Source organism: Dendrobium catenatum, unplaced genomic scaffold, assembly GCF_001605985.2.
Source record: "Dendrobium catenatum unplaced genomic scaffold, ASM160598v2 fragScaff_scaffold_1427, whole genome shotgun sequence".
Lineage (NCBI taxonomy): Eukaryota > Viridiplantae > Streptophyta > Magnoliopsida > Asparagales > Orchidaceae > Dendrobium > Dendrobium catenatum.
The window spans coordinates 1,139,930-1,163,902 of NW_021319889.1; the positions used below are offsets into that span (position 1 = coordinate 1,139,930).

The 23,973-nt window shown below is 34.3% G+C and overlaps 2 protein-coding genes across 3 annotated transcripts in view; both read right to left on the bottom strand.

The window, feature by feature from the left end:
- Positions 1-230: 230 nt before the first annotated feature.
- Positions 231-1,268, bottom strand: LOC110099679 (transcription factor IBH1-like 1). Its single transcript, XM_020826899.2, has 2 exons — positions 524-1,268; positions 231-426 (listed from the first exon to the last, which is right to left on the bottom strand). Exons 1-2 carry the CDS (start codon positions 1,120-1,122, stop codon positions 399-401), a joined length of 627 nt encoding a protein of 208 aa, XP_020682558.1. The 5' UTR covers positions 1,123-1,268; the 3' UTR covers positions 231-398.
- Positions 1,269-10,293: 9,025 nt separating this feature from the next.
- LOC110099686 (probable E3 ubiquitin-protein ligase XBOS32) overlaps positions 10,294-23,973 on the bottom strand; it is a 17,896-nt gene continuing 4,216 nt past the window's right edge. For both annotated transcript variants that reach the window (XM_020826913.2, XM_020826911.2), the window contains exons 7-11: positions 17,400-17,458; positions 17,273-17,319; positions 12,115-12,252; positions 11,859-11,950; positions 10,294-10,862 (exon numbers count right to left, since the gene is read on the bottom strand). In XM_020826913.2, the coding sequence (XP_020682572.1) occupies positions 10,393-10,862; positions 11,859-11,950; positions 12,115-12,252; positions 17,273-17,319; positions 17,400-17,458 (806 nt within the window). In that variant the 3' untranslated portion in view covers positions 10,294-10,392. The remainder of the gene's footprint in view (positions 10,863-11,858; positions 11,951-12,114; positions 12,253-17,272; positions 17,320-17,399; positions 17,459-23,973) is intronic.

A 23,973-nucleotide genomic window follows, 5' to 3' on the forward strand; every position in this document is an offset into this window, starting at 1 on the left:
TCTTCATGGCGATGGTGGACCATTTTTGCTTCAACTCTTCCTCAAGACTTCAGCTTTCTTGAAGCTATAATATTATAGTTGTCTTTACCTCTGGTGATGGGGCCTCATGCATGATTTGTTAGTCAACAAGTATTTTGGTAGCACATTAGACAAATCATGGCTATCTCACATATATTTTTTGTGCAAAATAATCTCACACTACATAAAATATAACTTGCTTAACACTTGACTTCTTATCCAACTCCTTTTTCCAAGTCTTTTTTAGAAAATATATAGAAGACATGCAAACGATACGAACTTAGCTTCACATTTCAAGTAGTAGACATACAAATTTATCCTGCTATATCGTTGAGTGAATGGTTGCAGGCGTTCTCCATAGAGTATTCTGCTGAACTTTCTCATGAAATTCCTCCTTTTGTGTTTGGGCTGCATGTGTTTAAAGAACTGGTTATATGAAGACTTGCTTAGGATTTTTTTTTTTTTGCTTTTTTGTTTTTTTGAGAAGGTTTTAAGAGAGATATACCTGAGATTTGAGACACTAAGAACTTCTGTGAGCAGCCTCATTAGATGGACTTGAGTCTGCAATGAGATGACATAGTCTATGGTCTCACCCAGCAGTGAGAGATCATCCAAGGACTCGCCTCCTGGCACAAGGCTTTTGAGAGTTCTTGTTCTCTTTTTGGCCATGGACCGAGCTATAACTCTTGCAGTTGCACCATTAGATGCATGTGCTCCTCTTCTTAAAATTGAATTAGTTCTTCTAAATCTCCTTTTCATTATCATCTTTTGCCAAGTAAAGTTCAACGGGGCGAAGCCTGGCTCGGTTATGCTCTCATACCTTTTCCTTCCCAGTAAACTCCTCAGAAGAACTTTGTTCTTCTCATGCTTCGCATGGCGAATGATCAATGCACGACTCCAATTCATGCCATTGCCAGCGACCGCCATGGCTATGTTTGCTGAGAGCTTTATGACTCTCTTCCTCTCTTGATAGCTCATCTTTCTGGATGAAACTCCAAGTTTGAGACCCATGAACATGGTCTTGAGGAAAATTCGATGGAACGAAAGGTCAGCAGCCTGCATTGTTATGAGAAAAATGATTTGCAGACACTTTACTTTGCTCATGCAAAGCTCAAGTGGCTATATATACTAGTACCTTCACAGTTGAAGTCCCTGATAAGAAGAGAGGTGTAGGGAAATGGGAAGAAATATGGAGAGGGAGAAGAATCTTAGGTACTCTTATATATGAATAGAAAGAGGAGAAAGGTTGAAGCTAGCTGAATGATCTTAATCTGAAGTTGAGCTTAGTATCTATATATTTTGGTGTAGGGAAAGAGTGGGTCCTTACATAAGCAGAGACACTCCACATGCAAGCACATGGTGTTTTAGGCCCACCCTTTCTGGTTACTACTAAGGCTTTGTTTAGAACGGTTTTCTTACTTCTTCTTGAAGCAGCTTTTTTTAGTATAAAATTAAATTATTTGAACTAAAAAGTTGCTTTAAGACGCAACAAGAAAACCGTCCCAAACGAAGCCTAAGTTTAAACTCCAAAGTTGAAACTATATATAGTTTTCTAAACGTTTAAGTTTGTATAATATTTGTATGGAGCCTTACATATAAATACTTCAGAGAAAAGAGAAGGGTCGTAATGCAGGCGAATTATTACGTCTGGTCACCGGACGTCCAGACATCCAATCCAGACACGCCACGTCACCCAAATACGCTGGGACCAGGTGTATTTTGATGACGTGGCACGTCTGGATTGGTGTCATGACGAATCCGGACACCGGACGTAATAATTTTCCGGTAATGCAAGGGTAAAGATACAGTGGAGTATCTATTGGAGACTGTGCCTTACCCATCCTTCACTGACTCAGTGACTTGAACTCACATGGTGGTCACATGGAATACTTAAAAACTTTGGCTGCTGCTGCTGCCATCTTTCAGAAGTTAGAAGTTAGAGATTGCTTTGGCTTTGAACTATTTTATCACTTCCTATCTTTTTGCCTTATTAATTTATTATACCTTTGTGTTCTTCAATAATTGGGTCTCCAGAATCCAATCCCTTATCTCTTTTCTTCCATTTCTGGAGGAGATAGAAAATTTTATTCATTTGACTGCACCACATCAGGATTACAAGTCAACTCAAATAAATTTGTGGAAATATCTTGCAGTATATACTTACTTACCATAAGAAGACCTCAAAAACATTACAAATCTGCTTCATTCATCTGGGAAAAAATGTTCCTGGGTCCTGTAGGAATTGAAGAATGTAAATTTTGGTGTTAAATGAAATTTTCAAATGCGTTAGAAATCCAAATACATAGGGTATGGAAAAGTGTTGTACCTGCACAAGTTATAAGCAGGCAATATGATTCCGACAAAGGTTTAAACCCTGGAAAAGTATGGATTGGGAGTTATCATTTTCGCATACCACCATTGGCTTAGATTTCGTTTGAGGCGGCTTTCGTACGGCTTCTTAAAACAGCTTTTTAGTACAAAAAATAAATTTTTTTGCATTAAAAAGTTGCTTTAAAAAGCTGAAAGATTAATGCTAAAAGTTATTATTTTTTTTTTAATTAGAAAATCCCTCATCTTCATACTAAAATGATCAATTTTAAAATATAATACTTTCAGTTGGTGAACTATCTTTATGGATTAGCTATTTTATTTTTAAATGAAATATTTTTTATATACAAAAATATCTTACTTTCAAGTATGAGATAAAGAATTAATAAAGCTCGCTACTTATAAACTGTCATCATAGATTAGGGGTCTAAGTGAGTCAAGCCAATTCGTTAGTTAGCTCGAACTTAACTTGATAAATGGCTCGTGTGTCAGGCTTGATAAGCTAACGAGTCAAACTTGAGTCAGCCTCGACTTGACTCGTTAACTCACGAGCTGACTCGTTTAAAAAATATTTATATAAAATACATGTAAATCAAATTTATTAGAATTCAGGAGTTTAAATATAAAACTATTAAAAATATTAAAAAAATCATATCTTATATAGACTAATTTTTTTATTATTTATCTTCTAATTTATAATTATTATTTATAATTTTATTATAATAACTACTTTCATTGTAATCATATTTGTAAATAAGATAATTATATTTGCTCGCCAAAAACATGCCTGTAGTTTTCTTAAAACTTTATTGATGGGGAACATTTGAGCTGACTTGAGCTAACTTTAGACAGTGGAAATTTGAACGCTTGCAGGAAATTCATGTCCTTTGGTGTCACTTCGAATCATTTGAACGTGAAGAAGAAAATTTGCTCGTCAGCACTGTTTTGATTTGATGGTGAAGAGATAGATCATTCATTGACATGTGTAATAGGAAGATTCACGTGTATCAACCACCTTTGCACTCGGCTTCGGTTTTAATACAATAGGGATGTCAAAATAGGTTAACGGATCATATTTGGATCTAACGTAAACCCGACATAACCTAAATCTCTTTGATTCAAACTCTACCCGTTTAATAAATAGGTCAAAAAAAGTGAACAAACAAACTCACTGGGATTCAAGATGATCCAAAAAACCATTTTGATTCAAAGAAATTTCTTATAACATGTCAACTAGCTAGATAGTTTATCTAATTGGTCAAAAACAAGATCGATCATACAAATGATTAATTATTCTATGCTGACGTCGAACGTCATTTAGAGTCCAATCAGAATACGCCACGTCATCCCTATGTCCGGTACCTCATCTCGGTACTGCAACTCGATACTGTTGATGTGGTACATTTTGATTGGTCTCCGGATGACGTTCTGTGCCTAGCCTCCACACAGAAAAAAAAAAAATGAAGAAGAAGGAGAAGAGCATGAACAGCCCAATGATAATGGATTTTTGTGAAGGATATGAATCCATGTGCATGTCTCTTTCACTCGTGGGCTGGATTGAATTACATGCACGTGGAATTGGAAGGGTGCATGGCCCCTTGGCTTAACTTGTAGGGATAGGACCTTCTGACTGCTTACCTATAAAAACATAGGCTTACTGCTGGAATACGACCAATTCCACTTTGTCCCACTCCCACAGTTAGGTCACTCTCCCTTCCCTTCATTACACAATTATTGTTCTCTCTCTCTCTCTCTCTCTCTCTCTCTCTCTCTCTCTCTCTCTCTCTCTCTCTCTCAAGTCTTGTGTCGAAGAATAAAACACATAATCCTATAACTCGTGGTTAAGGTTTCATCTGTAATGATCGGCAAACATATAAGGAATGATCGGCAAACATATAAGGAGCATGCGCAAAATCAGTACATGCATGTAAATCATATAGTCTATCATGTGAATGTACTAGTAATTAGTTTAGTAGTTAACTATGGATTAATTAAGATTTATGTCGATTAAGGGGGTGTTTGATTAGCTAAAAGAAGTGTAAGGGATTCTAAGTTTCCAACTATAAAGGATTTCAAAGTTTGAGTATTTTGGTTTGCTTAAATTAAAGAGAAGGCATTGGAAAATTTTGAGTGAGTTATTTGTTATTTTTCTCACTCTCTAATTTATTTTTTATGTATTATAAATTAGCTTAATATTGATTGATCATCACCCAAGTTGAGAGCGTTGTCGCCCACCAAATTCCCCAAACTACTGCCACCGCCTCCACCGCAATCTCTGGCCACCACCACAAGTCACCGCCGCCATCGAAAGCCCTCATGATTTTTGGACATGTGCACTAATTTTAGGGCAGCTTTAATGGATTTGAAATATATTCTAACAAAAAATAGTTGGTCAACAACATATATTGACCTTTTTTAAGTTGACTCATGATATCTTGACCTATTTTATATCATAATAATCCTAATTTGATTACATGTGTTCGCTAAATCAAATTGTATTTAATCTCCCCCAATTGCGCTTGATTGTTTGTTAATTTGAAAGAAATCATCATAATTTGGTCAGTGAGTTAACTTAGGCTTCGTTTGGGATGACTTTTCTTACTGCTTCTTAAAGCTTCTTAAATTTTTGTAATAAAAAACTGTTTTAAGAAGCAGTAAGAAAGTCATCCCAAACGAAGTCTTAATCAATCAAATTCAACCTTATCCCACTCCCACTCTTAGGTCTCTCTCTCTCTCTCTGGTTGAGTGTGAAAGCATAAAACAAATAATTATATACCTCATGGTTGGGTAATATATGTAATGCTCAATATATACTTTCAGATCATTTGGTTTATTGAAAAATGAATGCATAATAAAATAAAATGCAATGTAAAGGAACATAATGTTTTTGAAATATTCGGATTTAATTGAATGAGCATAAAATAATTGCAGGTCATTGATTTTTTTATTTGGCTTGAAATAAAATGAATATAATGTAAAGTCCAATAATGATGGTGGCTAGTGGCTTGTGATGACAGGGGTAGCTAGCGAAGACCACAACAATGTTTAAGCGGGCAATTTATTCTTTAATGATGATAGAAATAATTAATTATTTTTAAAAAATTATTAATTCTTACTTGAAAAAACTAATTAATGTAAGAATTATAGTAATAATTCTAAATTGGTTGATGAATTGAATGTGGCCACCAATAAGTTATGAATGGTCCAACTTTAGTATTTAGAATGAATGATCGAAATATGAGGACAAAACTTTAAACTATTTTTTAATAGTTCATTGATTATAGGCATTAAAATATGAATAATTAATATCTTCAGCTATATATTATATGTTTAAAAGTAAAGTGAAATATATGAAATAATATAGCAAAAATTAAAACCATTTTCATATATTAAATTCAATTTATTTTATTATATATATTATTTATTTCACACATCACATTTTATTCTTCATAACATGCTAGAAATTTTGAGTCAATAGAGTTGGTATTTTATGTCTTAGCTTCAAATAGAAACTCAGCACGCACAAAATAAAAGTGGTATGATGAGAAATTTTTTAAAGGGAAAAAACTACGGGGTCTAGCCAGTTGAAAATCCATTATGTAACAAGAGATACAAAAATCCTTTATTTTGCACTAAAAGAGAAAAACGGGGGTGATGATTGTTGGATGTGGTTGAACAGTTAATGCGTGACAATATGGTTAGATCTTGATTGTAAATTGGAGATCAGTATGCATAAAGTACTTGATTTTATCTCATTTAGGCTTGTATTGGACCACTTTGGGTATTGTTGGGTTTGTCTTATCAAGATGTTTAGTTCGACTATAAATTTACTGAAATTTGAGTTCAAATGAACCTAAATTTAAGTAGATCATAATATAAAATGTATGAAGATTTCATTTTGGTAAAAAAAATTTTTCCCAAATATAATGGATGAAATCAGAGAAAATGTCTAGCAAAAGCTCCTTCCTTCTTCAAGATGAATATCTTGCATGCTTATATACAGTTAATACCCTCTATATGTATCAATGGATCTCGAAGCCATTTTGGTTACTTTAGCTTTGATAAAGGAGCAAAAGAGAATCTTTGCGGCCTGTAGGTGGGCAAATTATTAAGTTCGGTGTCTGGATTCGTCCGGACATCAATCCAGAGGCGCCACGTCATCAAAATACACCGGGAGCCAGTATATTCGTGTGACGTGGCGCGTCTGGATTGGGTGTCCGAACGTCCGGTGACCAGACGTAATAATTTGCCAGGTAGGTGACATGTAAGAGAGAATATAAAGAGTAGAAGTTATTAATTATATTTTTTCTTAGCATATTATTTATCTTTTTATATTTATAACTCTAATAAAAAAATTTAAAATGATCAAAGTTAGTCCTAAACTCATTTCAACAGACTTAAGAGTGCTCTTAAAATAGGTAATTTGTGCCCCCCTAACGAAAAAAATTTATAGATCCGTCAATAATTTGGGAGCCAAATATTATTTTTGGCTTCATTTGGGCAGCCATTATTTTTCGCTGCTTTCAAGAATTTTTTGAGTTAGAAAGTTATTAATTATAGAAAGCAATAAGAATGAAAATTATTCCAAAGGAAGCCTATATATAAACTATAAAGTATACTTATGTTTCGTTTTGGACAATTTTTTTTGCTTTATAAAACAACTTTTTTGCAGAAAAAATTTTAATCATAAATTTTGTTCTAGAAAATTACTTTAGAAAGTGGTAAGAAAGTTTATCCAAACAAAGCCTTATTCTTTAGTTATTGTCATGGAATGGCTATGATTTTTTTTCTTTGCATCCAATTTGAGCACACTAATTTATATTTCTTTTATTAATATTTGTACTTCAATACCCCCTATTCCAAAATTATAATAATAATATTTTTCTTTTATTTTTAAAATATATTTTTAATATATATACCATGATGAGTGAGCTCAATTGAATTCCTTTTTTTTTTTCTTTGAGTGAAACTCTTTTGGTGATGTAAACAGATTCAACACTACTACATAAAACCTCAGTCCCCCAATTCTCTAATCAGCCATTCTAAGTTGTTTTCTTATAATTTTTGTTATGAGTTTTAGACTTTTTAAGTCTGATTTCTCCAACTTCTTCTATATGACGATAAAATTTAAGTTCAGGTAGACCTATTTAATAAACGGGTCAGATTCAGGTTGAATTTTTTGATCCAATTATTAAATGTGTTAGATTCAGGTTGATCCGCGTACTCATTTTTTACCCGAAAAGACACCATTAATGTTTTTTTCTTAATTTTTTTTTACTTGTGGGTATAATCTTTTAATATTTTTTTATCAAATATGCTAAATTTCATAGTTAATAAGTTCTAAAAAAAATTTAACCAAAATGGGTTAATGGGTCATGTAGGGGTCATTTGGGTTGCTAATAGGTTGGATTCGGTTATTTTTTAACCGTTTATTTAGGTCAGATAAATTTCAGGTCAGACCCAAATCCTACCCGTTTTGGAGTAGTTCTTTTTGGCTTCATCTTGCAACCTCTTGCTTTCTAATATGAATACATAATATCTCAGCTTCCCCGCATTGAATTCTAAGCTTCATTTTCTTCATCTGTGCACAAACAAAGGACCTCTGTTCAGCTGAACCAAACTTGACCACGTTTTCTGAAAGTTGAATCTTCATAAACAGTCTGTATAGTATAAAGTAGAGATATAAATGCTGAAAGAGGGAACATCATTATGCCTTCTTTATTAACCCTGACTTCTGTTTCCAAAGATGTGTAAGCCAACATAAAGAAGAATCCCCTCCCTCTTTACTTCTTCATTTTTTTCATCCATTGGCTGCTTCTCAGAGTTCAAAGTTCAACGCCTAACAATCATAATAACGTTCCTATTTGTTCCCATTCAATAAATACTTTCATAAATGAGACTGGTGTTTGATGGTTGCTGAAAAAAATATCTAGATTTGTTACTTGTTAAAGAATTTGTGGTAGAAGAGTGTATGTTATATAGATAAAAGCTGTGAAAATGATCTTAGGCTCGATAGAGATTTATCTCGCTGAGCTGCTCGATTTGACTGTATGCATGCAACTTATGGAGATTATTTGATCCCTCGATTAATATTTAAAAGTTTTTAAATATATTTAAGTTTACATTCTGAATGTTTTTAATTCAAAAGATATCTCGAGATTCGTGCCTATCAAACAATTTTTTTAGAGACTTATCAAGATTGCAACATCCAGCTCATTCAGATTACCATGACATTTACTTCACAACTCTGCACTTCTTCTTTCTTTCTTTTTCCCTATAAAGGTCTCTCTATGGCTTTAAGCCTTCAATGGAGGGCTTCCTTTGCCCTTTCTTGTGCCATCTGCCTATGCTTTTGGAGATGGCCTCAGGGAGGGAGACTTAGAGAATCATGATCCCATTCTTCCTCTTGGTTGCTAGAGATTGGCCTTCGATGATTTTTGCATCGAAGGGATATAAGAAGAGATTGAAGCATCACAATAATAGCGGAGAACGTGTTACTTTCACAGGGCACTATCCTTATCGAGCTTTTTTTCTCCCCGTCTTTCGTTCCTCTTGTCTTTGTCATTCTTAAGCTTCGCGTTATTTTCTTGATCTTGCAAGACTTTTCAAATAAGAAGAGCTTATCATAGCCGCCTTCTATTCCGTTTATGTCTGTTCTTGCCATCAACATTCTTGTTGGTGGTCTCCTTTTTCTTACTCTTGTCTATCCCTCTGGAGCTTGTTTGTATTTTAATAAAATTTGAGAGCCAATGAGCATTGAACTAGTCATGGCTGCCTATAGCAAATATGTTCTTAGAACTGTTCTATTTGAAATTTTTCATAGCCTTCAGTGTGGAGAAAATCTCTCATTGCATGTTAAATGATGTAGAATTCCTTGTTAGTTTGTCTGGAAATTAACTTAGACTTTGTTTATGATAGCTTTTTTAATTGCTTTTAATATATATATAAATTATTTTAAAAACATAAAAAAGCTGCCCCAAACGAAGCCTTATTATTTTCTAAAGCAGAATAATTTTAGTTTAAGAAATTTTTGTACTAAAAAATCTCTTTAGAAAGTAATAAAAAAGTCATCCCAAACGAAACCTTAGTTCATTATATGCAATTTTTTGTTGATTATGATGTTTTTTGTTTAAGTAATTATGCAGACTTAGTGGTTTTTGGGAAGCAAAGGGTTATTTAACCGGTTGGGTTTTGCACTGGTGTGTAAATTTATTATTGTTGAAGGATCAGAGATGTTGACTGTAACATTTTACAAAGTCTATCTGTTCTAGATTACTTTAAATGGTATGAGAAATTAACAAAACTCATGGAGCTACACTGCTACAGAACTGAACCTGTTTAAATTCAGCTTAAGTGAGCCAACCTTGTTTAATTTATACTTAGCTCGAAGTTAAGCTCGACTGAAATGCTTGAGCTCCATAAAAAAGCTCAAGCTTTGCACATTTTTGGAGCTTGAATTCCTATTTTGAATATGAACTAAACATAATTAATCATACGAATATAAATGTCAATATACCAATTGATATTAATAGAGTTTGCTCGAGAAGTCGATGAGCCCAACCTTGAAAATCTTGAGTTCGAGCTCCTATAACATAGGCGCTTGAATTTAAGCTCAAATTTGAAGTCTTAGCTTGATAATTTGATAAACTCGACTCATGATCTCGCTAACGAGCCAAGTGAAGCATATATCTATCAACAGAACAAGCAAAAAAAAAAAAAAAAACATTCATATAATTACATACCCAAAAAAAAAGGACAAATCAGTTCGAAATCAACAACTAGTGATAGAGATTAAGGCTCCGTTTGGGACGACTTTCTTACTACGTCTTAAAAAAACTTTTTAGTAAAAAATTTTAATTTTATACTTAAAAAACTGATTTAAAAAACAGCAAGAAAGCCGTCCCAAATGTAGCCCAAGAAGAAGATTAAGCAAATAAAAAACACAAATGAAAGAATAGGACCAACCAAAGAATTGGTGAAATGAACTCAACCAAAACCAAACAATACATACAATCAACTCTAGCAGCCAAAAATGACCGTTACATGCTAATTGGCAGCAAATATCCAAAGCCTTCTGCCACTATCCCTCTGTGAAGAAGAACGAGATAACCCAAACCTTGAGCATCTTATAAGGCTTGGGCTGGTCTCTGAAGCCCCCATACAGAAAGAGGAGCTATACCTCATGGATGAAAATCTCTGGCAGCTAAGAGATCTAAAGGAAGCAGAGCCAAGAGGTGGTATACCGGTGCAGCCGAAATCCGGCCTGCATGACTGGATCACCCCTGAACCATCTGATTCTGATCTGACCGCCGGGCATGTTGTGCATAAGGATAGTGATAGGCTGGTCCTCGACGGTTCGCTGATTGGGCTCCCACACGGCAGGCTCGAAAATGAGATGATCGCATTCCGGCATAGGGGGCAAGGTATCGATCCTGGTGGGCCGGAAATGATGGTGGAGATGGTGTTTGTCGAGCAGAGATAAAGCGCACACCTAGTGCAAAACTCGTGGCTACAACCTGAAATCATAAGAAACTCATATCAGTTCCTTCATGTAATTCGATTTTTCTTCTAAAGATATGAGGGCTAACTGCATTTGAAACAAGAAAGATGTAAATTTTCATTTAGGCTTCGTTTAGTATGGCTTTCTTTCTACTTCTCAAAGCAGTTTTTTAGTAAAAAAAATTAAATTTTTGTACTAGAAGGCTGCTTTAAGAAGCAGTAAGAAAGCCATCTCAAACAAAGCCTTAAGTTGGTTCATGCTTCTCTGCTTTTGAGGTTTAAAATTGCTTTTTCAATCATATTTATATTATGCTATTCCAAACGCAGCTTTTTCTTTTTCAATACATATTTTGAAAAATAGTGAAAAGCTGGTATCCAAATGAATATTAATTTTACTGACTGTTTTTCCTTTCACAGAAGCAGTAACAAAGCTGTCTCAAACGAGGCAATTTTAGTATTAAGATGATGCTAAAAAGCAAATGAGATGACTTGGTTTTCTTCTTTAAAAAAAAAAAAATCTGAAGAATTATATTCTAAATTATAGAAAAAGAGTAAAAAATAGGTAGATAGTAGCAATTACAAACGAAAGCAAAGCCGACAAACAGTTGTACTGATATTTGAAGGTGATCCTGTAAGGGCATCTCCAACCGAAAAACCCATTTTTCGCTCTAAAATGCAGTAAAACGTCAAAATGCCATAATTTATCTCCTATTGAACTGCATTTCTTTCTTTTTTTGCGCTTCCTGCGAAAGCAACAATCTCTCTCCTCTTTCGTGCGCTTTTCTCCTCTTTCGCGCTCGTCTTCGGCAGCCAAATTTTTTGGCATAGGTGAACAGTCCGACATATTGGCGTCGAACTGTTCACCTACCAAATTTTAGCGTAAGATTTAAAGTTCGAATGCAACGAATGACGGACGGTATACGGTGGTATGCAATTCGGTTGGAGATGGTCTAAAACAAAGGTAAGAAAACAAAAGAGCTATAAGTTGGTTGCATTCTTCAAGAAATTTATACCTTCTGCAGACACAGTGCATGTCCTTTCCAAACAAACAGCACAAGGATCAAAACTTGGAGGACACTGGATTGTACCTCTCCATCCATGTTCTCTACAAAAATGAAGACAAGAAACAATTCAAACTCCTTGCAGAAAGAACTGAAATATTTATATAATTGGCACAATATTTAACAGCATAAGAATATCTACAAAATACGCCAATCCCAAGAGATTTGATAAGGCAAATGATGATGAGTATATAAAAAGTGTACGCACCTAGCGATTGTCATGATGCTCATTAAGGGTAGAGATAAGTATGGCGAAGGAAGAACGTGCATTGAACTCTGTTGTCTGCTCAGAATACCCTCAAGCCAATTTCTATTCCATGACCGAGCAACCATCAAAGGAGTCCATCTTTGGCCATGAAACATAAAACAGATGAGCCTAAGATAATCTCAATTTGCAATGGAATAAAAAATTAAATATGATGAAGAAATCAAGGCTTCAAATATCTTCAGAAACCAACTATGACAGTTCTTTGGCAGAAATATCAAAAAACAAATTACATTAACTTACAGTGATGGCAACTAGGACAGTGATGACTACTACGTTATCTCCAATATTGTGACTGAAAGCTCAATGAGAATTGTATAATTTTATCAAGATTTAGGAGATTTAAATTTTGTTTGGGATGGCTTTTTTATTCTTTCTTAAAATGAAATTTTAATAAAAATTTTAATTTTTTTTATTAAAACTCCATTTTAAGAAGCAAAAAAGCCGTCCCAAATGAAGTCTTAATAGTTGTGCCAAACAATATTCAGGATTTAAAATCCTAAGAACTCAATAAATCTGTATTTAGATGATTTAGTAGCGAAACAATCTCTTACAAAATTTTATATAAATAGACAATTATAAGGCATGAAAAGAAAGCTTAATTCAACAAAAAATTATATTCCAATTTTAAATTTTATGAAATTAAATTAGATGTGTGATTCCTTCGAGTGCAATCATCTGATTTTAGGGGACGTAATCTCTACACCAATTTTAAATTTAAAAAAAAAATATTGAAGATGACTCTTATTATTGGTGGATATATCTGATTATTACACAACAACAATAACAACAATAACATCAAGCCTTTATCCCACTATGTGGGGTCAGCTACATGAATCATTTTTCTCCATCGTGTCCTATTAAAAATCAAATTCTCGTTTAAATCTAATAGAGAAAGATCATTTCTAATATTTTCTAACCAAGTCTTTTTAGGTTTGCCTCTACCTTTCTTAACATAAGGCAAATCTAATGCCTCTACTTTCCTAACCAAGTCATCGGAAGGCTGTCATTTTATGTGACCAAACCATCTAAGGCGACTCTCTATAATCTTATCTTCTACTGGAGCTACTCCAACCTTTTCACGTATATACTCATTTCGTATCCTATCTCTAAGGGTAAAGCCACTCATCCACCTGAGCATCCTCATCTCTGCCACACTTAATTTCACTTTTAATGGCCAACATTCGGCACCATAAAGCATTGCAGGCCTCACCACCATCTTATAGAATTTCCCTTAAGTTTGAGGGGTACTTTTTTATCACACAACAAGCCCTATGCATTCCTTCACTTCAACCATCCAACTTGAATTCTGCTGATAATATCCCCATCTATTTCAACATCACTCTGAAAAATAGATCCAAGATATCTAAAACGTGTACTCTTATTAATGACTTGATCGTCCAAAGTCACAATCCCCTCACTAGGTCTATTACTACTAAAATTACACTCCATATATTCCGTTTTAGATATACTCGAGAGAAAACCTTTAGACTCTAAGGTTGACCTCCATAATTCAAGTTTACCTTCAACTCCCTCTCTAGTCTTATCAACAAGAAGAATATCATCAACAAAAAGCATACACCAATGTAAATCCTCTTGTAAATGTCTAATGAGAACATTCATGACTAAAACAAAAAGATATGGGATTAAGGCTGATCCTTGATGTAACCCAATCGAAATAGGAAAATACTTGATCAAACCACCTTGTGTTTGAACACAAGTAATAGCTCCTGTATACATAACTTTAATGATTTGAATATAAGCGTTATTAACTCCTTTATTTTCAAGAACTCTCCATAGCACTTCTCTTGGAACTTTATCATATGCTTTTTTTAAATCCATAAAAATATATGTATATCCTCTTTATTTTCTCTATATTTCTCCATAAAACCTCTTAATAAATGTATGACTTCCATAGTTGACGTACCCGGCATGAATTCAAATTGATTTTGAGAAACATTAGTATCCGCCGCAACCTATGCTCCATAACTCACTCCCATAATTTTAAAGTATGACACAATAACTTAATTCCTCTATAATTCGCACAATCTTGTGCATCACTCTTATTCTTAAAAATAGGAATTAACACACTCATTCTTCACTCATCTAACATTTTTTTAGTTTTCAAAACAGTATTAAAAAGTTTAGTAAGCCAATAAACTTCATCTCCTAAGCATTTCCACACCTCTATTGGAATATCATCAGGTCCAACAGCTTTTCCACACTTCATTTTCTTTAAAGGCTCTCTAACTTCGGTTTTACTAATACAACGATAAAAACAGAAATCTTTATTTTCATTTAGGGTGCTAAGGTCACTAGAGTCAGTCGTATTTTCACATTCTTCATTAAAAAGTTTAGCAAAATATCTCATCCACCTTTGTTGAATATCATTTTCTAAGAAAATTACTTTTTGATCTTCATCCTTAATACACTTCACTTGAACTAAATCTTACTATTCTGATAGAGACCACTTGAATATTCCAAGTGATTCCTATCGGATCTTCGCCAAAACACAATTATTCCGCTTAGTATCTAATCTATTATATAAATCACTAAAAGCTAAGGTCTTTGCATCGCATATTACTTTCTTAGATTCCTTATGTGACTCTTTATATCTTTCTTAGTTATCAGAATTTTTATAATTAAATCAATTTTTATAACAAAACTTCTTATTTTTATTTTTATCTTGTATAATTGGGTTCCACCACCAACTATTTTTACTATTATGAGATTTTCCTTTTGAAACTCCAAGCACATATTTTGTAATATTCTTAATATCACTAACCACATTTTCCCACATAGCATTAGCATCCGTATGCACAGACAAAATCTTAAGATCTAAAATCTTACTCTCAAAAATATTTTTATTAATATTCTTTAAATGACCCCATCTAATCCTAGAAAATTGCTTTACTTTATTTTTATTTTCTGCCCATTTATCTTAAAGTCCAAAACTAATAATCGATGTTGGGTACATAAATTTTTTCTTAGAATAACTTTACAATCTTTACAATCTAAACTATCTAATTTTCTTATAAGAAAATAGTTAATCTGAGTTGTATTATATCCATTTTTTATAAGTGATGAGATGCTTATTCCTTTTCTTAAATAAGGTATTAGCAATTAAAAAATTATAAGCTAAACAAAAATCTAATATGATCTTGCCACATTCATTTGTCGTTCCAAACCTATGGCCACAATGAATGCTTTTAAAATCTCCTCCAATAAAAAGTCTATCTTCAAGAGGTATCTTTTATATTAATTCTTCTAAGTCATTCCAAAAATTTAATTTTGAACTCATATTCAAACCTACTTAAGGAGCATAAACACTTATATCTGATTATTACTAGACCAATATTTTTTTTGATGTTTGAATTGTAAGTTAACACATGCAAACTCCTAAAAAATAACATTGGGAGGCTAACAAATGTCTCATCAAGTATATTAAGAAGTCATCAAAAAACGACTTATATTAAAAAAATGGATACCTTAATGTGAATGCTCTCTCCAACGGTAACTATTGGGGTTCATGGATCATAAGAAATACACATCCGGGTATTGTATCTTTGTGGAGTTTAATTTCATCACATGAAAGAGCAAGAAACAAAAATTGATGGCCCCATCAAGTGCTGAGCTAGAATACAAAGCCATAGCATACTCTATATGTGAGATGAAGTGGGTAAGACCCTCTTGGATGAAATTGGTTTCCCAATTACTCAACTAATAATTTTAAACTATGGTAATTGAGTTGACATATATATTGCTAGTAATCCTAAGATTCATGAAGAACAAAATAATTGAGTTGACATCTATATTCCCATAACCAAAATAATAAATCTCTACATAATCAAGTGTTCCATCTCGAGTTAGTAATGGAATGGAAACTTCTGGTTAATAATTAGTAGTTTAGCAAAGTTGAACGGCTCGTTTTGGTCAACAATCTACAGAGAGATGCCCGCATGAATTTTGCCTGTTGTCCTTTACTCAAGACACATTTTTCAGTTTGCCATAATCGTGAAAGAATTGTCCTTCACCTCTTCCACTATTGTAGAATTTATTTCTTTGAGATGCTCATGAATTTGTTAAAAAACTAAACATCCTCTACTCTTCCTCTTACTCTTCTACAGCACCACAAACACTGACCACCCCTGGCCGGACAATTGAAGTCAACTTTGTCCATGATGCTTGCGCGCTCGACAGTTGTAGGACTCAGTATTCTTTTCGAATGTATTTAATAAAGATGAAGCGATTCCAAAAACTTGTGAGATCCTACAGGGTCAAGCAAGGCCTTAAAATTCAGTGAGACAAGAATTCCTCCATAGCCATGTTCAGTTTGCAAATCATTTCTCATCCTATTATCCAATTACTGCAAACACCTGTAAAACTAGATAGAGATGATTTCATCCAGACCAAAGCACATAGGTTGAACAAACTTGCTTCACCACATCATCACACTTAAGGATGGCACTTGGGTGGTAGGTTCCTATGAGCTTCCATACCATCCTCAAAAATAGCTTCATATACACCTTGATAGATGAGAAATTGATCATACTGGTAATTCATCCAAGACTGTTTTGTACCAAAGCACATATATAGAACAAGCATTATAAACTACCTAGACGGTCCTTGATAAATCTACAAAATGCTGGAATTTTCGTAAATGGGTAGAGTAGGAGCAACTTAAATGCTAGTTTGCAATATTCATGGATTAGCTAATGCTTCTTGGAGAAGAAATATTCATGCTTCTTTATGGTTTTCCATCAAGAATGAACCCCAGTCTCAAGTAATAGCATATGTGACAAAATACACTTTAAGACTAAAAATGCCATAAGCTTTGATGAAAAAATCCTCAACCAATTTAAAGCAACATTTACTAGGAAAGCTTTGGAAAATTACTATAGTTATAAGATTTCGTAAATCACAATAAAAAGAATCACTAACATTTACTTATCTAAAGTAAAATACATCTTTTCATATATACGTTCTGATATGATTTGCATATCATGATGTTATATAAATAAATATAAAAATTTAGAGATTAGATATGTAAATAAATAAGAATTTAGTGGTATATATGTAAATCGCCCTGGTAATGACATACCCGTTGACATTTTCAGCAGTCAAGTTAGCACCTCTAGCGATGAGAACCTGACGTTTACATATGATAAGTAGTATTATATCTGACAATTTATGATAACAGAAAACATGATATATCATAGCCAACTTACTTCACAGCAGGCTGCATGTCCACCACATGCAGCATAATGGAGAGGCGTGCTTCCTGCGCCTAAAATACAAAAAAAAAAAAATGCTAAGTTGCACAACAATATGCACCTTCTTGAAAGAATTATAATGCTCAGTAGCAATGTAAAGGAGATATGATGAATAACTGAGCCAACAAAGATGTTTCAAGCAAAAAAGATTGGTCAACATCAAATAAAGATTACTATAAAACCAGATATTTACCAAGCAGTCATAAAAGAAAGTAATAAGAATTTTTTTGAGAAGATACACAGAAGACTAAGATACTTATTTTTTCTCCCTCTCTTTTTTTCTAGCCCACTGTATTTAGATGGATTCCCATATCAGTCCTTTTTTATTTTGTCTATTATTGTGAATTGAATGAAAGAGAAAGAATAGAATATTTTATAAACAAGGAAACACAATGACTAAAACCGTATGCATATCTATTACATAAGGTAGAAAGGAAAAATGGTATATCAAAGTAGTTCTGACAATTCAGTAATATTATGAATTTCATTTGGAGCTTTTAGCTATTTCGATTCAACTAATAGATGATTTACTTGGACTGATAAAATAAAGTATCTAGGCTTCGTTCAGAGAATACTAAATTAGAAATGGTAAGAGTAAAAGTAATATAATGGGAGTGTAAATATAGTAATATAAATGAGAAATATTAAATAAAGAATATAAAAATAAAATATAAATTTAATTAAATTCTCAACAAATTCTGAACATCATTAGTAATTAAATAGAATATAATAGAACTTACTAAAGTTAGTACCCAGAAAGTGGGCTGAATCTTTGCTTTCCATGATTATGGCATTTGGTGCATAATAAAGTCTAGCACCCATATTATACTTACTGCAATCAACTTGCTGCAGATCGACCAACATCATATGCTACACCTCAATCCAGATATTAAAACTGTATATGAACTGAACTATTGTTGCCTTGATCAAGATGATTCCAGAAAGTGATGAATATTTATCTTATTTATGTGTTTGGATCTATTTTGTAGCAAGAAAGAACATAACTTGAAAAGAAGAGGAAGAAAAAGTAATAACACCCCTAATTTCTCGTTAGATTTCACACGATGTTGTGGGCTCCGAAAATTCGGCCCCGGCCTCCGCTCGCTTTTCTTATTCGACGAGGGAGTTTTAACGAACTAAGTTCCGGGGTAAATTTTGGAAGGCAGATGGGTTTGTAGATAAGACACTACCCAGAGATTTCGCCCTCATTTTGCGAGGACTTTATGATCTGAGTTCTGGTTTCCTATAGGCGCAAGCCCCTATAGTTAATTACCCGTGTATAGGCGGTTTTCCGGTCCGTCGTACACGTCGAGGACGGAAGCCTGAGTTTAGGGGGTTATACCTTGGGGGCCGGTGGACCGACGGTCGAGGCTCGCAGATTGAGGCGGGAGAGCATTTTTGTGAATTAATTATAATTAATATTAATTATAGCTAATCATTAACTAATTATAATCTATAATTAATTATTAATTATTAATTAATTATAGTTAGTAAATTAATTGTAATTATAATTAAATAATGACTAATTATAATTAATCGAGATTAATTATAATTAATCAAATAATTATAATTTATAATTAATCACTAACTATTAATTAACTATAATTGATTAATTAATTATAACTATAATTAACTAATAATTAACACTAATTAACTATCATCATAATTAAATAATAATAAAAATAAGATAAAACAAAAAAGAAATCCAGTTTTTACTGGATTTGGCTGAAGAAGCTGGCCGAAGGGAGAAAGTTACCCACACAGCAAGCGAGCTCTTCTGCTTGCTTCCGATCAAAAGGTTGTAACTTCCGGTTCAACGGAAAGGGAAAGTCGTAGAAGTGGCAAAGTCGAACAGCCCGAATGAGCCGAAGAAGCGCGTGTTAGGTAGAAAGTTATCTCCACAGCCAGCGACTCCTGGCTTGCTTCCGATCAGACTGTCGTAACTTCCAGTCCGACAGTAAGGGAAAGTCGGGGAAGGTGCGAAGTCGAACAGAGATAGAGGGGGAAATCGGGAGCGAGGCAGCGAGAGAGCTCCCTTGTGGCTTCCGATCAAACTGTCGCAACTTTCGGTCCGTCCAGGAAGAAGAGAGAGCGGGAGCGCAGGGGGAGAACGGGAGCAGAGAAGCAATTCGTGGATTTTGGGAGGAGAAGCCGAGAGCTCCGAATGGAATCGATCCTGGAAGCAGAGAGCTCGTCTCCCTCTTATAGAAGCAAATGGGAGGCGATCGAAGCCATCGTCGCAGGATTTGTGGAGAAACGACGCGAACGGCGCTGAATCGGCGCGATTTGCGGCAGAATTTGCGGGATTTCAGTCCGAGGTACGTACAGATTTTTGCTATTTTTGTTTCTTTGTATAGAGGTTAACAGATGTGGACTAGGACTTCAGGAAAGCAGGAGCTATATGATATCATTACTAATATAACTGATGGACCAGGGAGAGAAGATGAGTAGCCAGACAGTAAGTTTTCATTTCATTCCATTCCCTAAGCGATCTATTCATAGGATAGGACCTATAGAGCATATATGATAAGAGAAGATTGTCAAAATAGCCCAAATGGAGAGAGAGAAAAGGGGGGGGGGGGGGAACCAATGAAGAGAGAGAGAAGGGGGCGGCTGGAGAGATGGGGCCCACATCTTAATTAAACATGCCTTTGGGAGGGAAATTTTGAATTAAGGGTTGTTTAGGGATTTTGCTTGAGTCCTTTTTTTTTTTTGAGTCGTATTTGTTTTAATTAGTTCCTTGGGGAGAATTAGGATTTCATCTTGAATTTTAATCTGAATTTGGGATCTCTTGTGTGGTGCTTGGGCTCTAGTCTTTGGCTAGAGAATTGGAGAGTTGGTTCTTCCTCTCGAATTGAAGATCCGTGTATTTTGTGCTGTTTTTCTTCTTCTACTAGTAAATTTCAAGTGTTTTTTTCTCAGATTTCCAACAGTTTTATGGGAAAAACTCCTGTTTACTGCAGATTTTTGCTCTGTTTTCCATTATTTTGGGCTGTTTCTATCAAGTTCCCACCTTAAAATGAATGACTAATAGTATGTGCAAAAAGAGCAAATAAGCTAGTGCTTTAAATGCAATGTGGAATGAACTAGTAAAGTTCTACATCGCAGTGCAATGAAACGAGCTTACATCATAAAGGTTGATCAAAAAGGCAAAGAGTGCCTCTCTTCATCGCTTCATAGGCAAAAAATGTGAGCTCTGCTCCTTCATAGATGAAAAGTAAAACCGGTTCCATGATGGCTAATAACATGTGCTACTCATTACATTGCATGCATGCCTTATTGCTTATTATTTTGGAATAATTTTTCTTGTTAATATTTGACTTAAACGGCCATAATTCACTTCCTAATTTGATTTTTATGATTGCCTTTAAAAAGTATAATAATATCCATATATTTCAACTAGCTAAAGCGCAAGCTTTGTTTTAGCTCCACGCTTAAAAAAAGAACCAATACTCGGAATGAAGGATGGTCAGTACAATACAATAATATAGATTGAAAGTATTTGATATAATCTTGTATTACTTCATTAAGATAAGTATTAAGGAAACAAAAATTGGACGTAGAAAGCTGCATGTGATTAAGGGCGAGGTGGTTCTTGCATTCTGCTTCCTACTTGCGTACGTCCAGAGCAAACGAGCAAGTTAGAGGGCTTCCCCTTTCAGTTTATTGCGTGCGGCTAGAGAAGGAACACGAGACCCCTCTTGTGCGTGCCTACCTAGAGGCCAAACTTTGTGAAGAGAATCAACAGAGGAGCGAGCAGGAACAACATGTGTGTGTGCCTAAGTAGGGACGACCGACCCTCGTGTGTGGGCTAGAGTCGAACCAAGCAAGGAACAAGTGGTGGAAGAGCTATTGTACATGCCATCAAATCCCCCCACTCGAAGAGCCCCTCCTTGCCCCAAATCTCTATCGCTTCTGCATGTTCACGATCCGCTACCCTCAGATATGGGAGATGTGCAAGAAGACTGAAGCCTCTTTCTAGATAACAAAAGAAGTCAACCTCTCTCAAAATCTCCACCACTATGATCAATCCCTCAAATCGGATGAACACCACTTCATAACCCATGTTCTAGCCTTCTTCACTGTCGCTGACAGAATTTCCATTGAGAACCTTACCGGTAGGATTTGGACTGAAGTCAGTTTGTTGGATTTGAAGCTCGTTGATGGAACGGTCCTGATATGTAGAGTTGCCCAAACGACGCGTGTGGTGAGGAAGAAGATGACTTTCTTGGTGGTAAGGCGGTTAACTAGGTAAGGCAGTTCACTACTCTGGTTCGGTGTGTGCTTACAATGACCGAAGAGTTGGCAAGCATGCAGATGGTGAAGTACGCAACTTCCCTAAGTAGGGAGTTGATCGTGGATTTCAAGGGTAAGGCAACATAGATATTATAAGCACTTTATCGTACCCTAAAGGAGCTGGTGCTTTTTGGTTCTCCAAGTTCTCACCACCGACCTTCATTGCCGGAATTATAAAGAATACATATTCCCACCACCGGCCTTCATTGTCGAAATCCTGAGGAATCCAAATTGCCACCATCTGCTTTTAATGTCGAAATTCTAAGGAATACATGTTTTTCCACCGGCCTTCAAATCCGGAATTTTGAGGAATACAAGTTCCCATTACTAGCCTTCATTGTCGGAATTTTGAGGAATATTGATTCTCACGACCAGCCTTCATTGTAGGAATTCTAAGGACCTTCGTGCATCCAAGACCGAGGAGAGATCAAGCGAGAGGGCTCCTCTTGCTTGCGATGTCCAAAGTCGACCGAGCAGAAGTGAGCGCAGGACCTCCTCCTATGTGTTTTTGGAAAGAGCCAAGAGTCCCCTCTCATGTGGGGACAGGGACAAGAGTGCAAGACCTGTACTCCCTCTTATGATCGGACCAGAGGGATCAGAGGCTTTGCGTGCACCTATACTAGCCTATCGAACAGGAGTCTGTTCAGGTGGAGTCAGATGACCTAGAAAGGAGGACATCAGCGAGTTCAGTGTTAAGTCGCTTGAAGTGTGTGTTTCTACTCCTGTCCTTGAAGCTTGTTGCACCCCTACAAATCTTGTTTGCACCCCTAACAAATTTTTTTTTTTCGCTTTTTTACTATCGTGCCTTTATTGTCGGCCTTCCCTTGAAAACTGCGAGGGGATGAAACCGAAGGTATATTAATCCACTATTTTGATTGTCCCACCACTGGCCTTTATTATCATTTTCTGGTATCATGAGCATTGTTTTGAAAACGCGGACCGGAACGGACGTCGATCCGTTCACGTACGCAACACCGTCCGTCTTCAATAACCTGTTGAACCGTCTAACAGCCGCGGTTTCGGTCCTTCCCTAAGAAATCGATCTAACCACGAACCAGCCAAAAACCGGTTTAAACCGCGGTTTGAACCGGCCCCGACCGTTTGAACCGGTCTTGTTTTTTAAAAACTGCCGGCGTTCAAACTAATTAATTATATTTAAATATTTTTATTTATTTATATAAATGTTTAATACATATTAAATTAATTTAAATATCATCTATCTTTATTAATAATAAGATTCAAAATTTTATTATATTATATATTCAAATTAAATATTAATATAATCTAGCTCAAACATGATGCCAATAATACGATGAAAAGCTGCTACACCATGGGTACAAGAAAAGGTATGATTAAACAACACAGACTTAACAACTTCTAAGTGATGTGACTAAACAACTAGTTATTTTTTTTGTTTCAACATTCAATGATGTGTCAATAAAAAAACTTAATTTGAAAAACTGTTAGAAAAACTTTGTTTTTTTGTAAAAAATTATTTATTTAGAAATTAAAAAAAACATCATGCATAATAATATTTTTAAAACTTTCTTAAATTATTATTAATTATATTTTTTATAATTATTCAAATACAAAATAATTTATTTATCATTTTTAAAGTTCTAAAACATTTCTAGAATGCAAAATATAAATGAATAAAAAAATAAAAAATCTTAAAAAATAATATTGTAGACTTTATAATATAGTTTATAAATATAAAATTAATATATATATTCATATATGTAAATTATGCTTAATATATATAACATAAAAGCAATTATTATATCAATATATATAATATTTGTATATATAAACTAAATTTTTATTAAATATAAAATTAAATAAAAAATTGAAGATGTTCTTATATTTAAATTTAAAATTATAATTATTTATATTTAAATATATAACATAAAATATAATATTATTTATATTTAATTTTAAAATTATGTAATAACTATTATATATGTATGAATTTTAATTTATTTTTAGTCTAAAATTCTTAGAATTATAAAAGTTTTATGAATAAATTGTCATTATTATTAATGTTATTTTATTACTTTTAATTATATTATTATTTATTACCGTCATCCGGTTCGACCCCAATTCAACCGTTGTCGAACGCATGAACCTCTAATTATTCTCCGGTTCGTTGTCCGTGTCCCGTTTTCACATACCTTGATCTTGAAGGCTTATTGTTCAATGACACAGCCTTCATTTTGCTGGCTCTACATCCTTT